At 29.3% G+C, this 16993-nt stretch overlaps 1 protein-coding gene across 10 annotated transcripts in view; it reads left to right on the top strand.

The window, feature by feature from the left end:
- The window catches only part of LOC120779106 (serine/threonine-protein kinase mig-15), an 82929-nt gene extending 68274 nt beyond the window's left edge, over positions 1 to 14655 (top strand). For 8 of the 10 annotated variants that reach the window (XM_040111284.1, XM_040111281.1, XM_040111280.1 and 5 more), the window contains 8 exons: positions 4772 to 4897; positions 10692 to 11189; positions 11264 to 11419; positions 13317 to 13484; positions 13576 to 13725; positions 13804 to 13938; positions 14060 to 14134; positions 14214 to 14655. In XM_040111284.1, coding sequence (XP_039967218.1) covers positions 4772 to 4897; positions 10692 to 11189; positions 11264 to 11419; positions 13317 to 13484; positions 13576 to 13725; positions 13804 to 13938; positions 14060 to 14134; positions 14214 to 14387 — 1482 coding nt within the window. In that variant the 3' untranslated portion in view covers positions 14388 to 14655. The remainder of the gene's footprint in view (positions 1 to 4771; positions 4898 to 10691; positions 11190 to 11263; positions 11420 to 13316; positions 13485 to 13575; positions 13726 to 13803; positions 13939 to 14059; positions 14135 to 14213) is intronic. The other 2 variants (XM_040111287.1, XM_040111285.1) reach the window with 1 other exon arrangement.
- Positions 14656 to 16993: the final 2338 nt, after the last annotated feature.

Here is a 16993-nt window from a genome sequence, read left to right as displayed (position 1 = left end):
AACGCTTGACAATACTTCTACTTGTATATAAAATATAGCTAACAATTTGATAAAGACTTGTATTGCTAGCAAATAATAAACAATAAGTAATAATTATGCTTACTAGCACCTACTACCACATTAATTCCAATAATAATTATATGTATTCAGTAATCAAATGCATTGAAGAGTAATTAACATTTCTCATTGAATGTCAAATTTCATTAAAAATTAAACAAACAGAAAAATCAAAAATCACCAATTGAAAGAATATTGAAAACAATTATTGCACGCTTAAATATATGTACGTATGTATGTTTTAGTATGAATGAATTATATGTTATAGGCTTAAGTAAAGTTTTATATCATATTATATGGTATTATTATGTAAAATGACTTTCTGATTATGTATGTATGTGTATATGGCAATAGGCCTAGCTATACATTTTCATATTAAAAATGCACACATTTTTTTAAAGCAGCTTATCACGCTTGTCGCCTTTCCACTTTCTTAAACTAAACTTAATTTGGCAGTTTTTATAAATACAAAGTGTGTCCCAAAAATAACCGACTCTTAAATTTCAATTATACAACATGTATTGAAAAAGCAGGATTAAAAAGACGCATTTATCTTCTTTGGATCGCAACCAACTTAAACCTTACTTCATGTAAGCGGTTGGATGGGTTTTCTCGGGTAAAAAATAGTTTTTTTTAAGCAATTTTTTCTCATATAAGAAATGAAATATTTTATTAGAATTTTTTATTGTTACAAACATACACTATTAACAGAGAAATTCTGAAATTTTTGAAAAAAAAATATTTTAAACTCGGCCATTGCGACGCCATTTCCGGTGATACCTCTTAAAAAAGATGCGACCACGTTGTCAGAATAACTCTCTACAGGGGCACTTAAAGTAGAAATATACGTGTTTTAGTTAAGATCTTAGCTTAGAACTTGGACGAACGAAAAAACAATGTGAAAATTGGATTGTTGGCCGACATTTTTACAAAATTTCGGTAAAAATTTCGCTACATTTTTTTTGAAATAGTTGTAATTGATAAAAAATTCTTCGTTCAAGTCTTTAAGAATTGAATCTCAAGGACCTGTGCAAAATTTCATCAATATGGGTTAAGTAGTTCTCGAGAAATCTTGCCAACCGACTTCAAGAACACAGTTCCGAGAAAAACGCGTTTAAAGACGGCGCCCTTAGCTCAGCTAACCTCGAGCGCCCAAGTCCTCAAGGCGGTATCTCCGAAACTATTACTCGAACCAACTTGAAAATGTAAGACAATATTCTAAAGGCGTTGTTGAAATTAATAGGACAATAAAAAAATTCGATTTCCCGAAACTCGTAAACCCGTGTAACCCCTTAATTGAAGATTTGGGCATTTTGCGTTTTTTAGCTCAAGAAATAAATGAATTTCAAAACGTTTTTTATGCTGTTATATCCAAAAAGTTTTGTTTTTTTTTTGGTCACATCTTGCACCTATTAATATGCTTAACCTCAAATGTCTACATATTTATGAAACTACTGAAAAAGAGCCTCCACCATTTGTTTTAAGTTTTATTTTATTTATTTTTTTTTGTCATATTAGTAACGCCCAGAAACCAATGTTTGGCGAAAAAGTTTCTCTTCGAACCAAAGTAACATTAATAACGGACTACTATATATAATACTTAAAAAAATATGTTTGTATGCACTTTGCTTAAATTCAATTTTGATATTTATTAAAACCAAAAAAACAAAATATTACAGCCAGTTTTAATATTTTACCGAAATTTCGTAACAATTCTTAACTTTTTGGAGTATGCCTAAAAGTATACTAATATTTTTCAAATATTTTATTGAAATTTCATAACATTTCTAAACCAATCCCATGTAAAAATCTATTCTACTGCATATATGTACATATGTACATAATGTCATTTGGCTTTAAATAACTCTCACGCCTTAACCCTGAGTTAACACATGTATATTTTTAATATGATATAATAGTGCAGAAATATAAATTAAAAAATTATAATAATTAAAAAAATATATTGTATATTCTGCAGGTTTTTGAAGTTTTAAATAAACAAAATCTATTTTTTAAACTCATAATTAAATTATCTAAAAATTAAGTTGCAAATACTAATTTAAAAAATTATAATAATTAAAAAAAATATATATATTTTGCTGTTTTTCGAATTGTTTAATAAACAAAATAATGTTTTTAATTAGATACTCAATAAACTAATTGAAATTGTGCAACAATTAAATTGGTTTTAAACTAATTTATAAAAAATAAAACTTCTTGCCTTTTATAAATTTATACAAAATCATTTTATTTTTTAAATTTTCAAAACGACACTAAATAAACTAATTAAAATTAAAAAAAAATTATCCATTAAGTAACTTATTACTAAAAAATATTTTATTTTCTTGCACATTTTAAATTTAATTGAAACAATTTTTTTTTTAAACTTTCAATTAATAATTATTCAACTAATTACTAATTTATAATAAAATGGGGTACGCTAATATGCAGTGCTTACCTCGTAAAAATGTAATCTAATAAAATTTATAAAAATGCATTAATCTCCCAACCAAATACCACATACGATCGCTTGCAGCTCTGACATTACATTCTAACCAAACGCTTATACATTTTTGTTTATACTTATTTACTAAATATTATTAACTGTATGGTTTACTGTTGAGCTATCGCTAATTTATAAATTAAATTATGTTAAAAACAACAACAAAAAGAACTTGAACTGAATTTTTCAATTGACTCTGAATGCTAATGAGGTTACGGTAAAAATGATTATTTAAAATCGATGTATACATACTTATATATTATTTATTTTTAATTGTTTTTTGGACTTTAATCATATAGTCAATATTTCATAAATATTTTGAGACAATATTTGCAATTATATCATCGTAACTAATGGTTTCGACATAAAATAAAAAGTCAGAAATATTTGACTGATCTTCCAGAGTAAAAATTAAACTCTTAACATATCGCAATGTGTTTTTTACCTGCTGCTGTTCTCAAATAAATAGGCAGGTTGAGTGGTTGTCTGACGACGCACCTAGATTATTAGGATGCTCATTGTGATTCTCAAATATACATTGTGACAAAAAAATACCCGGAAATTGTAAATTCAAAGTAGTCCCCACCAGATGTAATAAACGTATGCCAACGATTTTGCCAGTCTTCGTAACATCTTTCATAAGCACTTATTGGAATGGCCTTCAACTCCTTCAGCGAATTTTGTTTTATCTCTTCGATTGACTGAAAACGGGTTACACGGACCGGAAATTTCAGCTTGGGGAACAAGAAAATATCACCCGGAGCCAAATCTGGTGCATACGGTTGTTGGCAGATGGTATTGTTTGCGTTTTTTGGCTTTAAATTCGGTCACAATCGTATTCTTTTTGAATTCAGTTTTATCGGGACGAGTCAAGTAAGATCGCGTTTCATAGCCAAAATAAACACCGAAATCATTTGAACGGACTCATGAGGGATATCGAGCTCTCTTACCATATCCGTAACACTAACCTGACGATTTTCACTTTTTTAATATTTCCAACAGTTGAAGAGGATTAAGGTCGTCCAGAACGAGACATGTTTTAACAATCTCTCGACCACCTCTGAAGGCTTTGTACCACTCGTAGGCTTGTATTTTTGATAAAACTGAATCATCGTAAGCCTTTTCCAATATTCGCAACGATTTCGCATATGAAATTTGGTTAGAAATACAAAACTTGAGAACAATTTTTAGTCCGATATTTTTACGATAGGTACGCCCTACTGAGGTGTTCCGACTTAAGCAATTGCTGTAATCAAACTGGTTGACAGATCGCGCACATATTTGGCATAATAATTAAAGACAGTCCTACCAACTTAGTCCAATACATGTTTTTGAAATATCATTTACCCGGTGAATTGGATTACAAATTGTGGGTGCTGTTTTGTCACAATGTAAAACGTGAACTATATTTGTAAACACTTTAAGACAATTCTGAATATACATATGTATATCCATAAATGATCAGTTTCGCATAATCAATGTACTCTTATTAGAACCAAAAACTTAGGCATCATATACAGGGTGTTTTTGGAGGTGTAGATTTTTCTGGACAGTTAGCTGTCAAAGTAAAGTCAAGTGATTGAGATTTGCATGCAGTAACCATATGTTGGCGAAGACCAGTATTAACAGATTTGATTTCCAAAACTCATTTTCTGATTTTAATTGGAGTATTTATTCGTAGAAATCCTAAACATGCTCATCAGACCCCATTTCAAAATTTTGACCAGCTTCCAAATGCCTAGAAACGAACTAAAAACTTCAAAATATTTGTCTTTTCACATATTTTCCTTATATGTATGTACATATGTACATATATCTTGTATAACAAATAAGAGTTCTATACCTCTAAAAATGCTTTTTTTGCGTGTTCAAGTTTATAAAAAAAGCAAATATTGTGAAAAAAATAAAAAAACATCAATTTATTTCATTTCCGTAAGCAAGTACATGTTTGTATGTATTTATAAGTGTAACTCATTGGCATTCATATACATTTTACAGACAAGAATTGTGTGTGAGACTCATATACTCGTTAATTCGTTACTTATATTATGTGTTATAATGCGTTTATATGTAATTTTACATAAATATCGACTGTGATTATCATTGTTACAAATATTTTCAAAAAAAATAATATCGAGTTTAATGAACTACTGTATATTTATTCCATTCTGCTTTTAATTTCTTCTTCTTCATGCGTCATGCGTTATACAGAATCGTAGCAGTGAAAATAGCGGTCTCGGCACTCCCGGCACACGCACCAGCAGCGTCTTACCCGACTTGCTCAGTCAAGCCTCGCCGGCAACACCACCGCGTCACGATAAATCATCTAGCGAGGAGGTGAGTAATGCGTTTCACGTCTTATATATTTTGCCACTTAAATTTTGCCATTTTATTTACATCATATTTTTTTTATAGTTAATCATTTATTAGTTAAATTTTGAATTTTAACGTGCGTACGTCATTTTATTTCTACTTTAAGTTATGCCCATTTATTTATAATTGTTGTTAGATATCGTTGTGTTTTGTTGCCTTCATTTACATACATAGCTATAATTGCGTTAACGTTAACAAAAATAGTTTTATATACCTATGTACATACATACATGCAAATACATATAAATAATAATATGTGGTATGTACGTATGTAGTAATATGCGTATGAAATCATAACATATTTTGAGTTTTTTAATCAACAACTCCGTCGAACCCAACGTAAAGACGCTTGAAATATATTGAAAAATAGATAATGAATTTTTTAGGTTATGTAGATGCTGGTAGCAAGCGTACAAAATGTTATTTAATGTAACAAACATCAATCAGAGCCAATAATCCCTTTCGTGGTTTTAATTCTGTCACATGTAATGCAATAAATAAATTTTCATATTCGGCTTCAAAGCCAAGTTGAACTAAAAACAGACTCTTCCTTCTAGTAGAGCTTTTTGGAAACGATTACTCGTTCTCCTATATTAAAATAATAAATCGCTTTTAATAAAAAATAGTAATAATAATAAAAAATTTGACATTTTTTTAACCAGTAAAATATCTTTTTCCAAAATAGCAGAAAATGTTTCCTACATTTTGGCGCACACACAAATTATTCATTCAGATTTGATTTAAAAATAAGTAAAATTTTGGAAAGTAATAATAATTATAAAATTTCAGTTATTTATTTTATGTCTTTCTAAAGTAGCAAAAAATGTTGCCTACATTTTGGCGCACAAACAAATTATCCATTAACATCTTAATTAAAAATAGGTAAATTTTGCGGAAACAGTAATAAAAATCAATAATCTGGCAATTCTTTAATCTGTAAAATCTACCAAAAGATGTTGTCTACATTTTGGCGCACAAACAAATTATTCAATCAAATTTAATAAAAAAATAAATAAATCAAGTTTAGCGAAGATAATAATAATAATAAAATTCAGTTATTTCCTTTTTGCTTTCCCAAAATAGCAAAAAATGTTGCCTACATTTTGGCGCGTAAGCAAATTATTTTTTATTTGAAATTGAAGTAAATATAAATTGTTATTAAATTATGTTAATTATTTTTGATAATTGAAATTAAATTGCTCTACATTATTTAAATTTATTTCAAATAATATTTAAATCAAAAATTCCGAAAATCTTCCGAAAGTTCCTTAAATATAAATGAATAAGACAATTTTATATTTCATAAATCTATTTATAATACATATTTGAAAATTTCATATTTCCCAAATCATAATCTCAAATCGATGATCAATATTCACCCCTCAAACCGTTATTTTTGTTACCAAAATACAACCCTGTAAGCCGTTTTTTCATCAAAATTCGAAAAGTGTTATTGATTTTTAGGTTTTTAGTAAAAACTATTTACAAATTAAACTTAATGTACTTTAAAAATATTTATTACCGAAATATGTTCGAAATTGTTTAAGCTTCTTGCCTAAAGCTCTCTTAATGTCTTAGTTTCGAGTTGTTTGTCTGTGTTTGGCTAACTAATTTTTGTGTAGGTGTGGCATACAAACTAAACGATTCACTTAATTGAACTCTTCTACATATTTTGTGACTAATAATAAAAACAACAACAACGAGTTGATGGCAATCGAAATCATTTGTTTGGCGTGGCGTGTAATGTTTACCGTTACATTAGTTTAACTAAACCATTTACTTTTGTTTTACATATTGATTAACAAGCAACACACAACAAAAACAACAACAATTTAGTAGCTACATTTAGAAAAAAAAATAAAAAATTAACCGAACTGACATGCCTGCTGCCACAACAACACAACACTGATCAATTAAGCATAGTATTTTAACGGTTTTGTTTGTTTGTTTTAGTTTGTAGGCATCTCAGCAGCAGCTGACCACAAACATTTGCAATTATTTTATCACCAACTTAGTCAGTGTTTATTTTCTTTATATTTTTCTGTGTCGCTGTTGAGTCAGCGTATTTGTAGGTTAGTTTTTGTTGAACTGATAAAAGTGATTTTTGTTGGCATGTTGGTTAGAACTAGTTGATTTCTCGTATAAGTCAAATACAAATGTACACCCTTTTTTTGAAATGATACAATTATATAACAAAATAAAATTTTTCTTCATTGTGCTTTGTCTTTCCGCGACGTTTGTGTTTGAGCTGATGGCCACAACGAAATTTTTAACAAATTATCAATATGCCAAATTGCAATTAAAAACAAATAGTAAGTATTTCATAAACACCAACAATAAAATATACAAATATACAAAAAATTAAAAAAAAAATAATTGCAAGTCTAAATTAGCAACCACTCGCAAACAAATAACAGTATGAGTAACAACAAAGTGACTAGTGTCTGTAAAAAGCAAATACTCTGTTGTTTAATATAAGAAAATGTAAAGTATCACTAAATTTAGAAGTAAAGAGAAACAAAATATATATATAAATAATAGTAAATCACCCGCAAGTCTCTAAATGTTTTCCTACTAGATGATTTTAATGTATTGGTAAAATAATTTTCATTTTCTCTTCTACCTTTGATTATAACTTTTTTTGTAATGCTTCTTCTTACATAGTCTTAAATAGTTAAGTCAGCTCATAGAGGTTTTTCATTGATTCAAAATAAAAATAATAATAATGAAAAAAGATAAATTAAAATATAAAAAATTAAAGAAAAAAATATTTTAAAAATATTAAAAATTGAAAGAAATATATTAAAAAAAAAATATTAAAAACTTCCGATCTAGAAATATATTTAAAAATGAAATAAAAAAATAATTCAGTTATTAAAAATTAGAAATAAAACATTCCAGCAAACTTCTTTCATACTGCTAAGAGTATTTAACAAAGTATAAATTTGTGTTACCTTTCATGTTACTATTTCTATTTGTTTAATTTTGCGAGCAACATTCTCAATAAACCTATTTAAGGAGTTACATGGGTTTCCTCGGTTTAAAAACCGTCCTTTTTCAGCAATTTTTTTCTCATATAAAAAATAAAATATTTATAATATTTTATATAAATAATAATTTAATAAATATATAAAATATTTTATTATTATATTGTTACAAACATGCACTATTAACAAAGAAGATATTTTAAACTCGACCATTGTGACCCCTCGGAAAAGAGTTGCGTCCGCGTTGGCAGCATAACTCCTTACAGAATCATCTAAAGTGAAAAATATACGTGTTTAATTAAAAACTTAACTTAGAACTTGGACGAAGGGGAAAAAACTGAAAATTGAATTTTTAGCAGATATTTTTACAAAAAATTTAAATTTCAGTGAAAATTTCGCGACATTTCTTTCAAATAATTGTAAAAAAATCCTTAGTCCGAGTCTTTAAGAATTGTAACCAAAGACTTGTGCAAAATTTCGCGCAGATCGGTTTCGCAATTCTCGAGAACTTTAAAAACACAGTTTCAAGAAAAATCCATTTAAAGACGGCGCACTTAGCCTAGCTAGCCTCGAGCGCACAAGTTCTCAAGGCTGTACCTCCGAAACTGTTACTCGGATAAACTTGAAAATTTAGGACAATATTCTAGAGGTGTTGTAGAATTTAATAAGACCATAAAAAAATCGATTTGAATTTGATTTGAAAGCCGTAACCCATGTAACCCCTTAAATAGTCGTACAATTTGCGTATGTTTGTTATATTCTGTGTGGCATGCTAGAATCAATAAAATATGCAAGTTTGAGTTCTAAAAACTTCAAATATATGTGTTTATTGTAAAATAGTATTTCAGACAATTGTAACTAATCTATGTTTTGAAAATTTCTCCATTGTACATTTATATATGTTTTATGTACATTTTGGCATTAGGAAAATCTTCCATTTTAGGTAAGAAATAGAAAAAGAGAAAGAAAAGAAAAATTAATAGGATTTTCTTATAAAAAGTATGCATACCCGTACTTTCTATAATATTTGTATAATAACATTACTTTTATACAAAACGTTGCCTACATTTCGGCGGAAAGTTAAAAAAGTTTAAAAAAAATTAATTGAATATAAAAAATATGGTCCACCTGAGTTCCTCAAATATTTATTTAATTTTTTTTCATTTATCAGGAGAACTAAAACCAAAAATACCCAGAACTTAATTAAAATAGTAAATTGCTAATTACAAGTTTGTGGAAAGGATATTAAAAGCTGACACTTATAAAAAAAAATAGTAACACTAATAATATGTAAAAATTACTAAGATTCAAAATTATTTAAAAAGTTAAGATAGCATTTTTTTAAAAACTTAATTAGCTCCAGAATCGTCCAAAAAGCCAAAGAAAGCATATTATTTCCATATAAAACAAGAAACAAATGTTTTTTTGCTTCAAATATTAGAAATCGATAATTATTTTATAATAAAAACTCTGAAAATTAAGTTATAAAAAACATTACAAAGGTTAAAAATTATTTACTATGTTGAGGTATAATTGATTTTAATATTTCATTAGTTCCCAAATATTCACAACGCAAAAGAAATACATTATTTTCATTAAAACCATAAAATAAAAGAAAAATATTTATTTTAAATTAAAAAAAATTAAATCAAAAAAATTACTTATTTAAATTTTTTTCTTACTACACAACCCACTTATGTATATATACATATCATATTTTTGCCTACACACGCAACACATAATATAACAGACATGCGTATGATTTTTCAAAAAACAAAAAATTAAAAATAATTAATTAAGTAAAAATCCATAATAATTTTCCATATTATTGAATAAAATTAAATTAGCAAACATATGCATACACAGACTAAATATATATATATACACACAAACACTCAATTATAATAACCTCGGCTACTAAATGATTGCAAATACTTTCGACAAGTTCTTTATTTCTTCTTTTGTACCACCGATTCCATGGCGTCTGGGAAAGACTTAACACATAAACTCATATTATTATCTATAATTAACTAGATTTCTAGTTTCCGCACTCAAAAGTTGTTAGTGCCTACGGCTATCAACAACATATACCTACTATATAGTATAACTAACAGTATATCATTATCTATATAGACTAATTTCATATAATTTTCTGAAAGTAAGTGAATTAGGTGGCAGCGTCTACTTAAATTGATTTTTATTCATTACATTACAATACCGTTACGCATGAATATTCGTGCAACTCTGCATATATATCATTTGAAGTTGCCGTTACTCAACTTATAAGCTTAAAAATAGTTTTCTCTCTGCCCCAAAAGTGGCATCTCTCATACATTAATATATTTCGCGCATTTTATTTGCATGCACTGCGCCAGTAATCATGCGTAACACTATCTCTCTACATGTATGTATGTATTTACTCGCTGGTGATGAGTTCTTTATTGAGTATAACAAGTGTAACACACACTCTCTCGCATGTCAAGCATAGAAGCAAGTGGTGAATATATTACTTTTTTTAACACTAAAAATAAACTATATAATTGTATATGTATGTGTAAATAGTAATAATATTTTATTAACTTTAATATAAGCAAAAAATATTAACAAATTATTTTTTTTATTTTCTTTCCTCTTTTAAAAACAAAAATTGCCAAAAAAATAAAAAATAAAAATAAAACGAACAAACAAAATAAATGCAATGTCCTCGCTAAATTGAAACGTATTTGTGTGTGCATGTGTAATATGTTGGCTTTTATCGCCGTACACGACAGTATCAAGCGGCCATCAACTCATCAGTGCATTCCACGCCATCAAAGTCGTTTATCTGTTCGAACAATTCGCCGCAGTCGACAATTTCGTTGTCGTCATCGTCGCGGCAGAATAGTCCGAAAAATTCAATTAGCAAAACTAGATCTACCAGCAGTATTACTAATTTATTGCACAAATCTGCTTCTTCTTCTTCCAATATATCAACGCCGCCATCATCATCCTCCAATTTGCCACCACACGCCTATGCGCTGCAACAGAAACAGCGCAGTTTCCTCACATTCGGTTTTGGTGCTGGCGGCTCGGGACCAACGCGTCGTGAATCGCATATAAATGTCAATGTGACGCCGACATCGCACGAGGCGACCAGCGACACACCAGAAATACGCAAATATAAGAAACGTTTCAATTCGGAGATATTATGTGCAGCGTTGTGGGGTGTCAATCTGTTGATCGGCACCGAGAATGGCCTGATGCTGCTGGATCGCTCTGGACAGGGAAAGGTGCGTAGAAATGCAATTAATAAATACATATGATATAACATCGATATATATTTATATTTCTTATACGTTTTCAGGTGTATCAACTGATATCGCGTCGTCGTTTCCAACAAATGGAGGTGCTAGAAGGTCAAAATATTTTAGTTACCATATCGGGCAAAAAGAATCGTGTGCGCGTTTATTATTTATCATGGCTAAAATCGAAAATCCTACGTACCGACGGGCTTTCTGATGTAAGTTAAAGTCGATTTTCACTAAAATTAAAAAGAAAAAGCTATTATAGACACCTACACCATGTAAATATACGAATATACGAGTTCAATTACATTCGCCTCTTAGTAAGTCCAAAAGATGAGATTCTATTAAAATATATATTTCGTCCTACTCCTGACTCAACTTATTTGAAATCTTTTCTATATTTAGTATAACAAAGCAAAATTTAGCAATGGTAGTCCTCAGTTCCTTAGACAACGTCCGCTTTTGAAGTGTTTTTTATAATCTATGCATCTACATTATTCTTTGTTTGTGCCTGGGAAGCACTTAAAGCAACACTGCATCACTTCGGCAGTTCTTCTTTCAATCTGATATTTTCCTAAAAGTATTTTTATTTTTTGTCAAAAATTGCTCTAATCCGCGGACAATTGATTTCATTATATGGATGTCAGGAGGCTTGCAGTCACTGAGCGCCTAAATATTACTCTAAGGGTCATGTTTCCAAACTTGGTTAAAGCAAAATCTAAAATTATAGTATTAAGACTTTAGTGGTCGTCTCTCCTTTAGACAATGTGAAACCTTCAATATTCTTCTACATGGAAGATATGCACGTTCACAATTATAATTTAGTGCATTTTCAAGCGATTTTAACAATATTTTAAACAATTTCTTCTTCTTTACTGGCTTAGACTCCACTTACGCGGTTATAGGCAAGTTAACAACAGCGCGTCGGTTCTACTTTTCGCAATTTGGCGCCAATTCGAGATACCAAGTGCAGCCAGGTCCTTCTCCATCTGATCTCTCCAACGGTGTGGAGGTCTTCCTCTTTTTTAAAAAATTAACCTGATAAAAATGAGCCCGTTAGGTGGTGCTGGATTCAAGTCTTTCATAAAATTAACATTTATGGTCCGATTTAACTGATTATTGGAAATTTTTGCTGCATTTAGAATTATCAATGATTTTACAGAAGCTAGAGTTCAGTTAATCAGTTATTCGGTGTTTGATCGTTGCGTATACTCTGCTATTTTGACAAAAGTTTACAGTCGTGTATATTTTTATAAGTGGTGTTACATTCAAATTATTACCAAAACCCATATTTATGTCCCTATTTAAAGATCTCTAGTAATAAAATACAATTTCTTGCAAAAAAGACGATTTGTCTTCACGATACGATGAATGAATATATTAGTTAGTAATTTCACTTTTCTTCATTACGTCGTAGAATCCTCTATATTCTGCTAATACAGTAACCAGATACGGGCAGGACCAGCCTTTTTGTCCGGTTAATAGAGTTGTCCGCTTAATAGATTGTTCTTAATAAACAAATTTTGGTATTGGCCAATCTGCACTGTTAATAGAGATGTTCGCTTAATAGAGCGTACGTTTAATAGAGCTGAATATTACGTGATTCAAATAAATCACATCAGCAAGAATTATTAAATACAGTGAATATAAAAATATCAGCAATCGAAGTTGTGTTTTCTTCAATCTCTAACTGAACTGCAAAAAAATGCTGCTCTAAGCTGCGTGTTTTTTCCTCAAACATGTTTTCAGGTTCCATTGTTCTTATCTCAAAGTGTTGCCAGGCAATAGTGCAACATTTTCTACCCTATCAAGTGTAGTGTTAAATGGCAAGCTTATTTTCGTAAATTAAAGTTTAATAAGTTTATTGTATTATATGTACTAATTATGAAAACGAAAACAAACAACAGCTGATTTATAATAGGATGCCATTTATTTTTCTTCTATCACTTTGAGCATTGTTGCAGGGTGTCATGAAAAATTTGCACACTGTTGCTATAAAATAAGGCAAAATTTTCATCGAGAAAACAAAACGTTATTAAATATACCCTCTCTATTAACTTTTAGCAATTTTTTTAATGTTTTTATTAATTTCAATTAATTTCTCGCAAACAGCAAGTGGAGCGTCGCAATGGCTGGATAAATGTTGGTGATTTACAAGGTGCTGTACATTTTAAAATTGTGAAATACGAAAGGATTAAGTTCCTAGTGATCGCATTAAAAGACTCGATTGAAATTTATGCATGGGCTCCCAAGCCATATCACAAATTTATGGCATTTAAGGTATGCTATATTGAGCGCTAAAACTTATGAACAATTAAATTACTAAAATACAACATATATCTTTTCTTTCTTCTGCCCTCTCTATTTTTAGAATTTCGGCGATTTAGAGCATCGTCCGTTATTAGTTGATCTCACCATAGAGGATCAATCACGTCTTAAAGTGATTTATGGTTCTGCCGAGGGTTTCCACGCTGTGGACTTGGACTCCGCTGAAGTATACGATATTTATCTTCCTAAACATGTAAGTCGAACATGTCTGCAAACATTTTTTTGTTAATCTGTGCCTTACTGATTTATTTTGTTCTTTTTTCATATACAGACTCATGATGCAATCATTCCGCATTGTATAGTGGCGCTTCCAAATTCGAATGGCATGCAGCTCTTGCTCTGCTACGACAATGAAGGTGTCTATGTAAATACGGTTGGACGAGTTTCAAAGAATATTGTTTTGCAGGTATTTACTAACAATTTTTATGTATATTTCAAATATTTTATATAATATATTTGTATATAGTATTATATAAAAAGATTTGTTTATTATATTTCTCGTATTTATTCACTATTCACTTTCGCAGTGGGGTGAAATGCCGACATCCGTGGCCTACATCGGCACAGGACAAATCATGGGCTGGGGCAATAAAGCAATAGAAGTGAGTATTAAGCTTTCAACTCATTTGTCTCAAAGTCTCTAATCCGAATTATATTTACTTTACTATTCCTTCCCAACAGATTCGTTCAGTTGAAAGCGGTCATTTGGACGGTGTGTTTATGCACAAAAAAGCACAGCGCTTGAAATTCTTGTGCGAACGCAATGACAAGGTGTTCTTTAGTAGTGCCAAAGGTGCATCATCATGTCAAATATACTTCATGACACTCAACAAGCCAGGCATGGCCAATTGGTAATCAGTCAGAGAATTCAAAGGATTCGAAGTGATATATTGCGCAACGTAGAAGCACATACGATTTATATATGGAGCGTAGAGAGCATAGAGTGAAGAAATTTAATTGAAAACAGAAAACAAAACATTGAAATTATAACGATAACGCTGATTGATTACGACACAATCGAACGTTTTGTTTCTCCTAATTATAAGAGAATTTTAAATTAATAATATATAAATATATATATATATATAAATAATAAAAACACAATAACGTGACAGATAAAACAAAAATAAAATAAAATGCTTAATGCTGGATATGAAATGAAAATAAAAACACACACACATACATACACTTGAAAAACATTAGCAGACTTGTGACGCAAAAGAGTTTTGAAAATGTTTTGCAATGAATTGCCAGCTATTTAATTTGGAAATATATATGCCAAAACCTGGAAAGCAATGGAAAGTGGAACGGATGTGCGTGTACCCTTGGACGGTACGCTTGAAATATATATCGAAAAGTAAATGGAAATGGATTTGCGCTAGCAAAAACTAACCGTTATGCAGCACGCTGTCGACATGTATTTTAATATGTAATTTAGTTGTGTTATGGAAATTTATATAGAGAACAAAAGAAACATAAGCATGGAAATGAATTATCGCAATGAAATTGATTTAAAAAATATATAAAATTAAAACGCAGACGAGATTTGCATTGAAATATGGTTAGACACAGACAAAAGTGAATGCACAGCGTGTGCGAAGAAGAACTTTTTTTGAGTTTATAATTTCAAAATTTATTATTTTTAGAGAGAGTTGTCAAAAAAATTTAATTATTTTTGTTAAAACTTCTGTAAAAAAATATATTTTGCTAGTTTTTAACATTACATTTAGTGAGGTTGTGTTTTCAAACATTTAAAAACTATTGAAACTTGTGTAAAATAAAAAAATTATTATTTTTGCTTACTTTTGACCTTACATTTTGTAGTTATTTTTAACTTTAGGAAGGTTATGTTCATCAAAAATTTAATAATTATCAAAAGTTATGTAAAATTAAAAAAAAGATATAAATACTTAAATTTATTTTCATTTTAAGATTATGTTCTTCAAAAATTAATTTTGCTGCTTCTTGAAGTAAAGCGGTAATCTTTTTAGTTTTTGATTTTGTGTTAACTTTGATTTTAGTAAGGTTATGTTCTTCAAATATTAATTTTGCTGTTACTTGAAGTAAAGCAGTAATTTCTTATTTTTTGTTTTTGAGTTAACTTTTTAATTTTTGTAAGGTTATGTTATGCGTTGCTTACGAGCCCCACCAGATCAACCTAACCTGCGTTGAAAATAATATATTTTGCCGTTTCTGTTTTTTTTTTCTTTTTTGTTCACTCTCATTTAGTAAGGTTATGTTCAAAATAATTTTCAATTGATATTTAATGATTAATACGCGATATATAAATATTATTAAAACATAAAACAAAATTCAAAGTTCTTTGTTGCATACGCTGTGCGTCACTTGTTTAGTGTAACAAGTAATGTAAAAAAATTTATTTTATTTTCGATGCTCATGACAGTGTAAAAAAATTATAATTTTGTCATTTTGCTAAATTTCGCGGCACCATTGTCCGTTTGGAAGCTGTTTTAGTAAAGTATTTTATTTGGAATATTTAAAAATATGTTATTTATGTGAGCATTACTCACAGTGAGTGCCAATTTTTTGTTATATTTGAACAAATTGCACGTTTCGACAATTTTTTAAGCGCCATGTTTTAGAAAACTGCGCGAAATTCGCGACTAGCGGTGTATCACGTGCTACATTGATAAAAATGGAAAAAGATAAATGCCTGAAAGTGACGCGAAATGCAAACAATGAGGGAAAAGAGATATAGCGAATGTTCCAAAGTGAATTATGAGCAATATATGTGCACAACGTGCGCGTTGTGTGTTAGAAAGGCGCAGCATACGAATTTGTAGAGCCCAGCTTGTAAAATTATGTTGACAAATTCAGTGCACAATGCGCACACACACATAAAAAGGCGGTTATGCCAACTGTATTCGATTTTTTGTTTTTCAACATTGATTTTTTAAAGCAAATAAATTTTGCACACATGTATGTTTTTTATTGAAATCGTAATTTTAAGCTAAGCCAATTTGTCCTTGCAATAAACGAGAACCACAAATATCAAAAAAAAAAGATTAAATATATATTTATGTGAAAATGTACGAAAGCATTCGTATGCACTTTTTCTTATTTAACATATACTTACGTATGTATGATATGAGTATATAAATATTTCTTTTTGTAATGAATTTATTGCATACTATTAATTATATACACAAATACAATTTTTACTCTTTACATGAAAAGTAGTAGTTTATATTTTGGTTGCCCAACATAGCACCGCCGCACCCACGCTTGGGTTTATTTAGGTTTGTCTTGCTATGTAGTTGAGTATGTGTTGTAATAATTTTTTTGTTTAATTGAATTTTTTTTAATTTTTTTGTATTAATTTTTTTTGGTTTTTTTGTGCTTAATTTTTTTAAATTCTTTTATATTTTTTTGTGTTAAAATATATTTTTTTTATTTTATTTTCTTATTTCTTTATTTTTAATTTTTTATTTATTTTTTAT

This window comes from Bactrocera tryoni, chromosome 5, assembly GCF_016617805.1.
Source record: "Bactrocera tryoni isolate S06 chromosome 5, CSIRO_BtryS06_freeze2, whole genome shotgun sequence".
Classification (NCBI taxonomy): domain Eukaryota; kingdom Metazoa; phylum Arthropoda; class Insecta; order Diptera; family Tephritidae; genus Bactrocera; species Bactrocera tryoni.
Note: the sequence above shows the minus strand (reverse complement) of the source record. Positions and strands in the feature narration are given on the sequence as shown.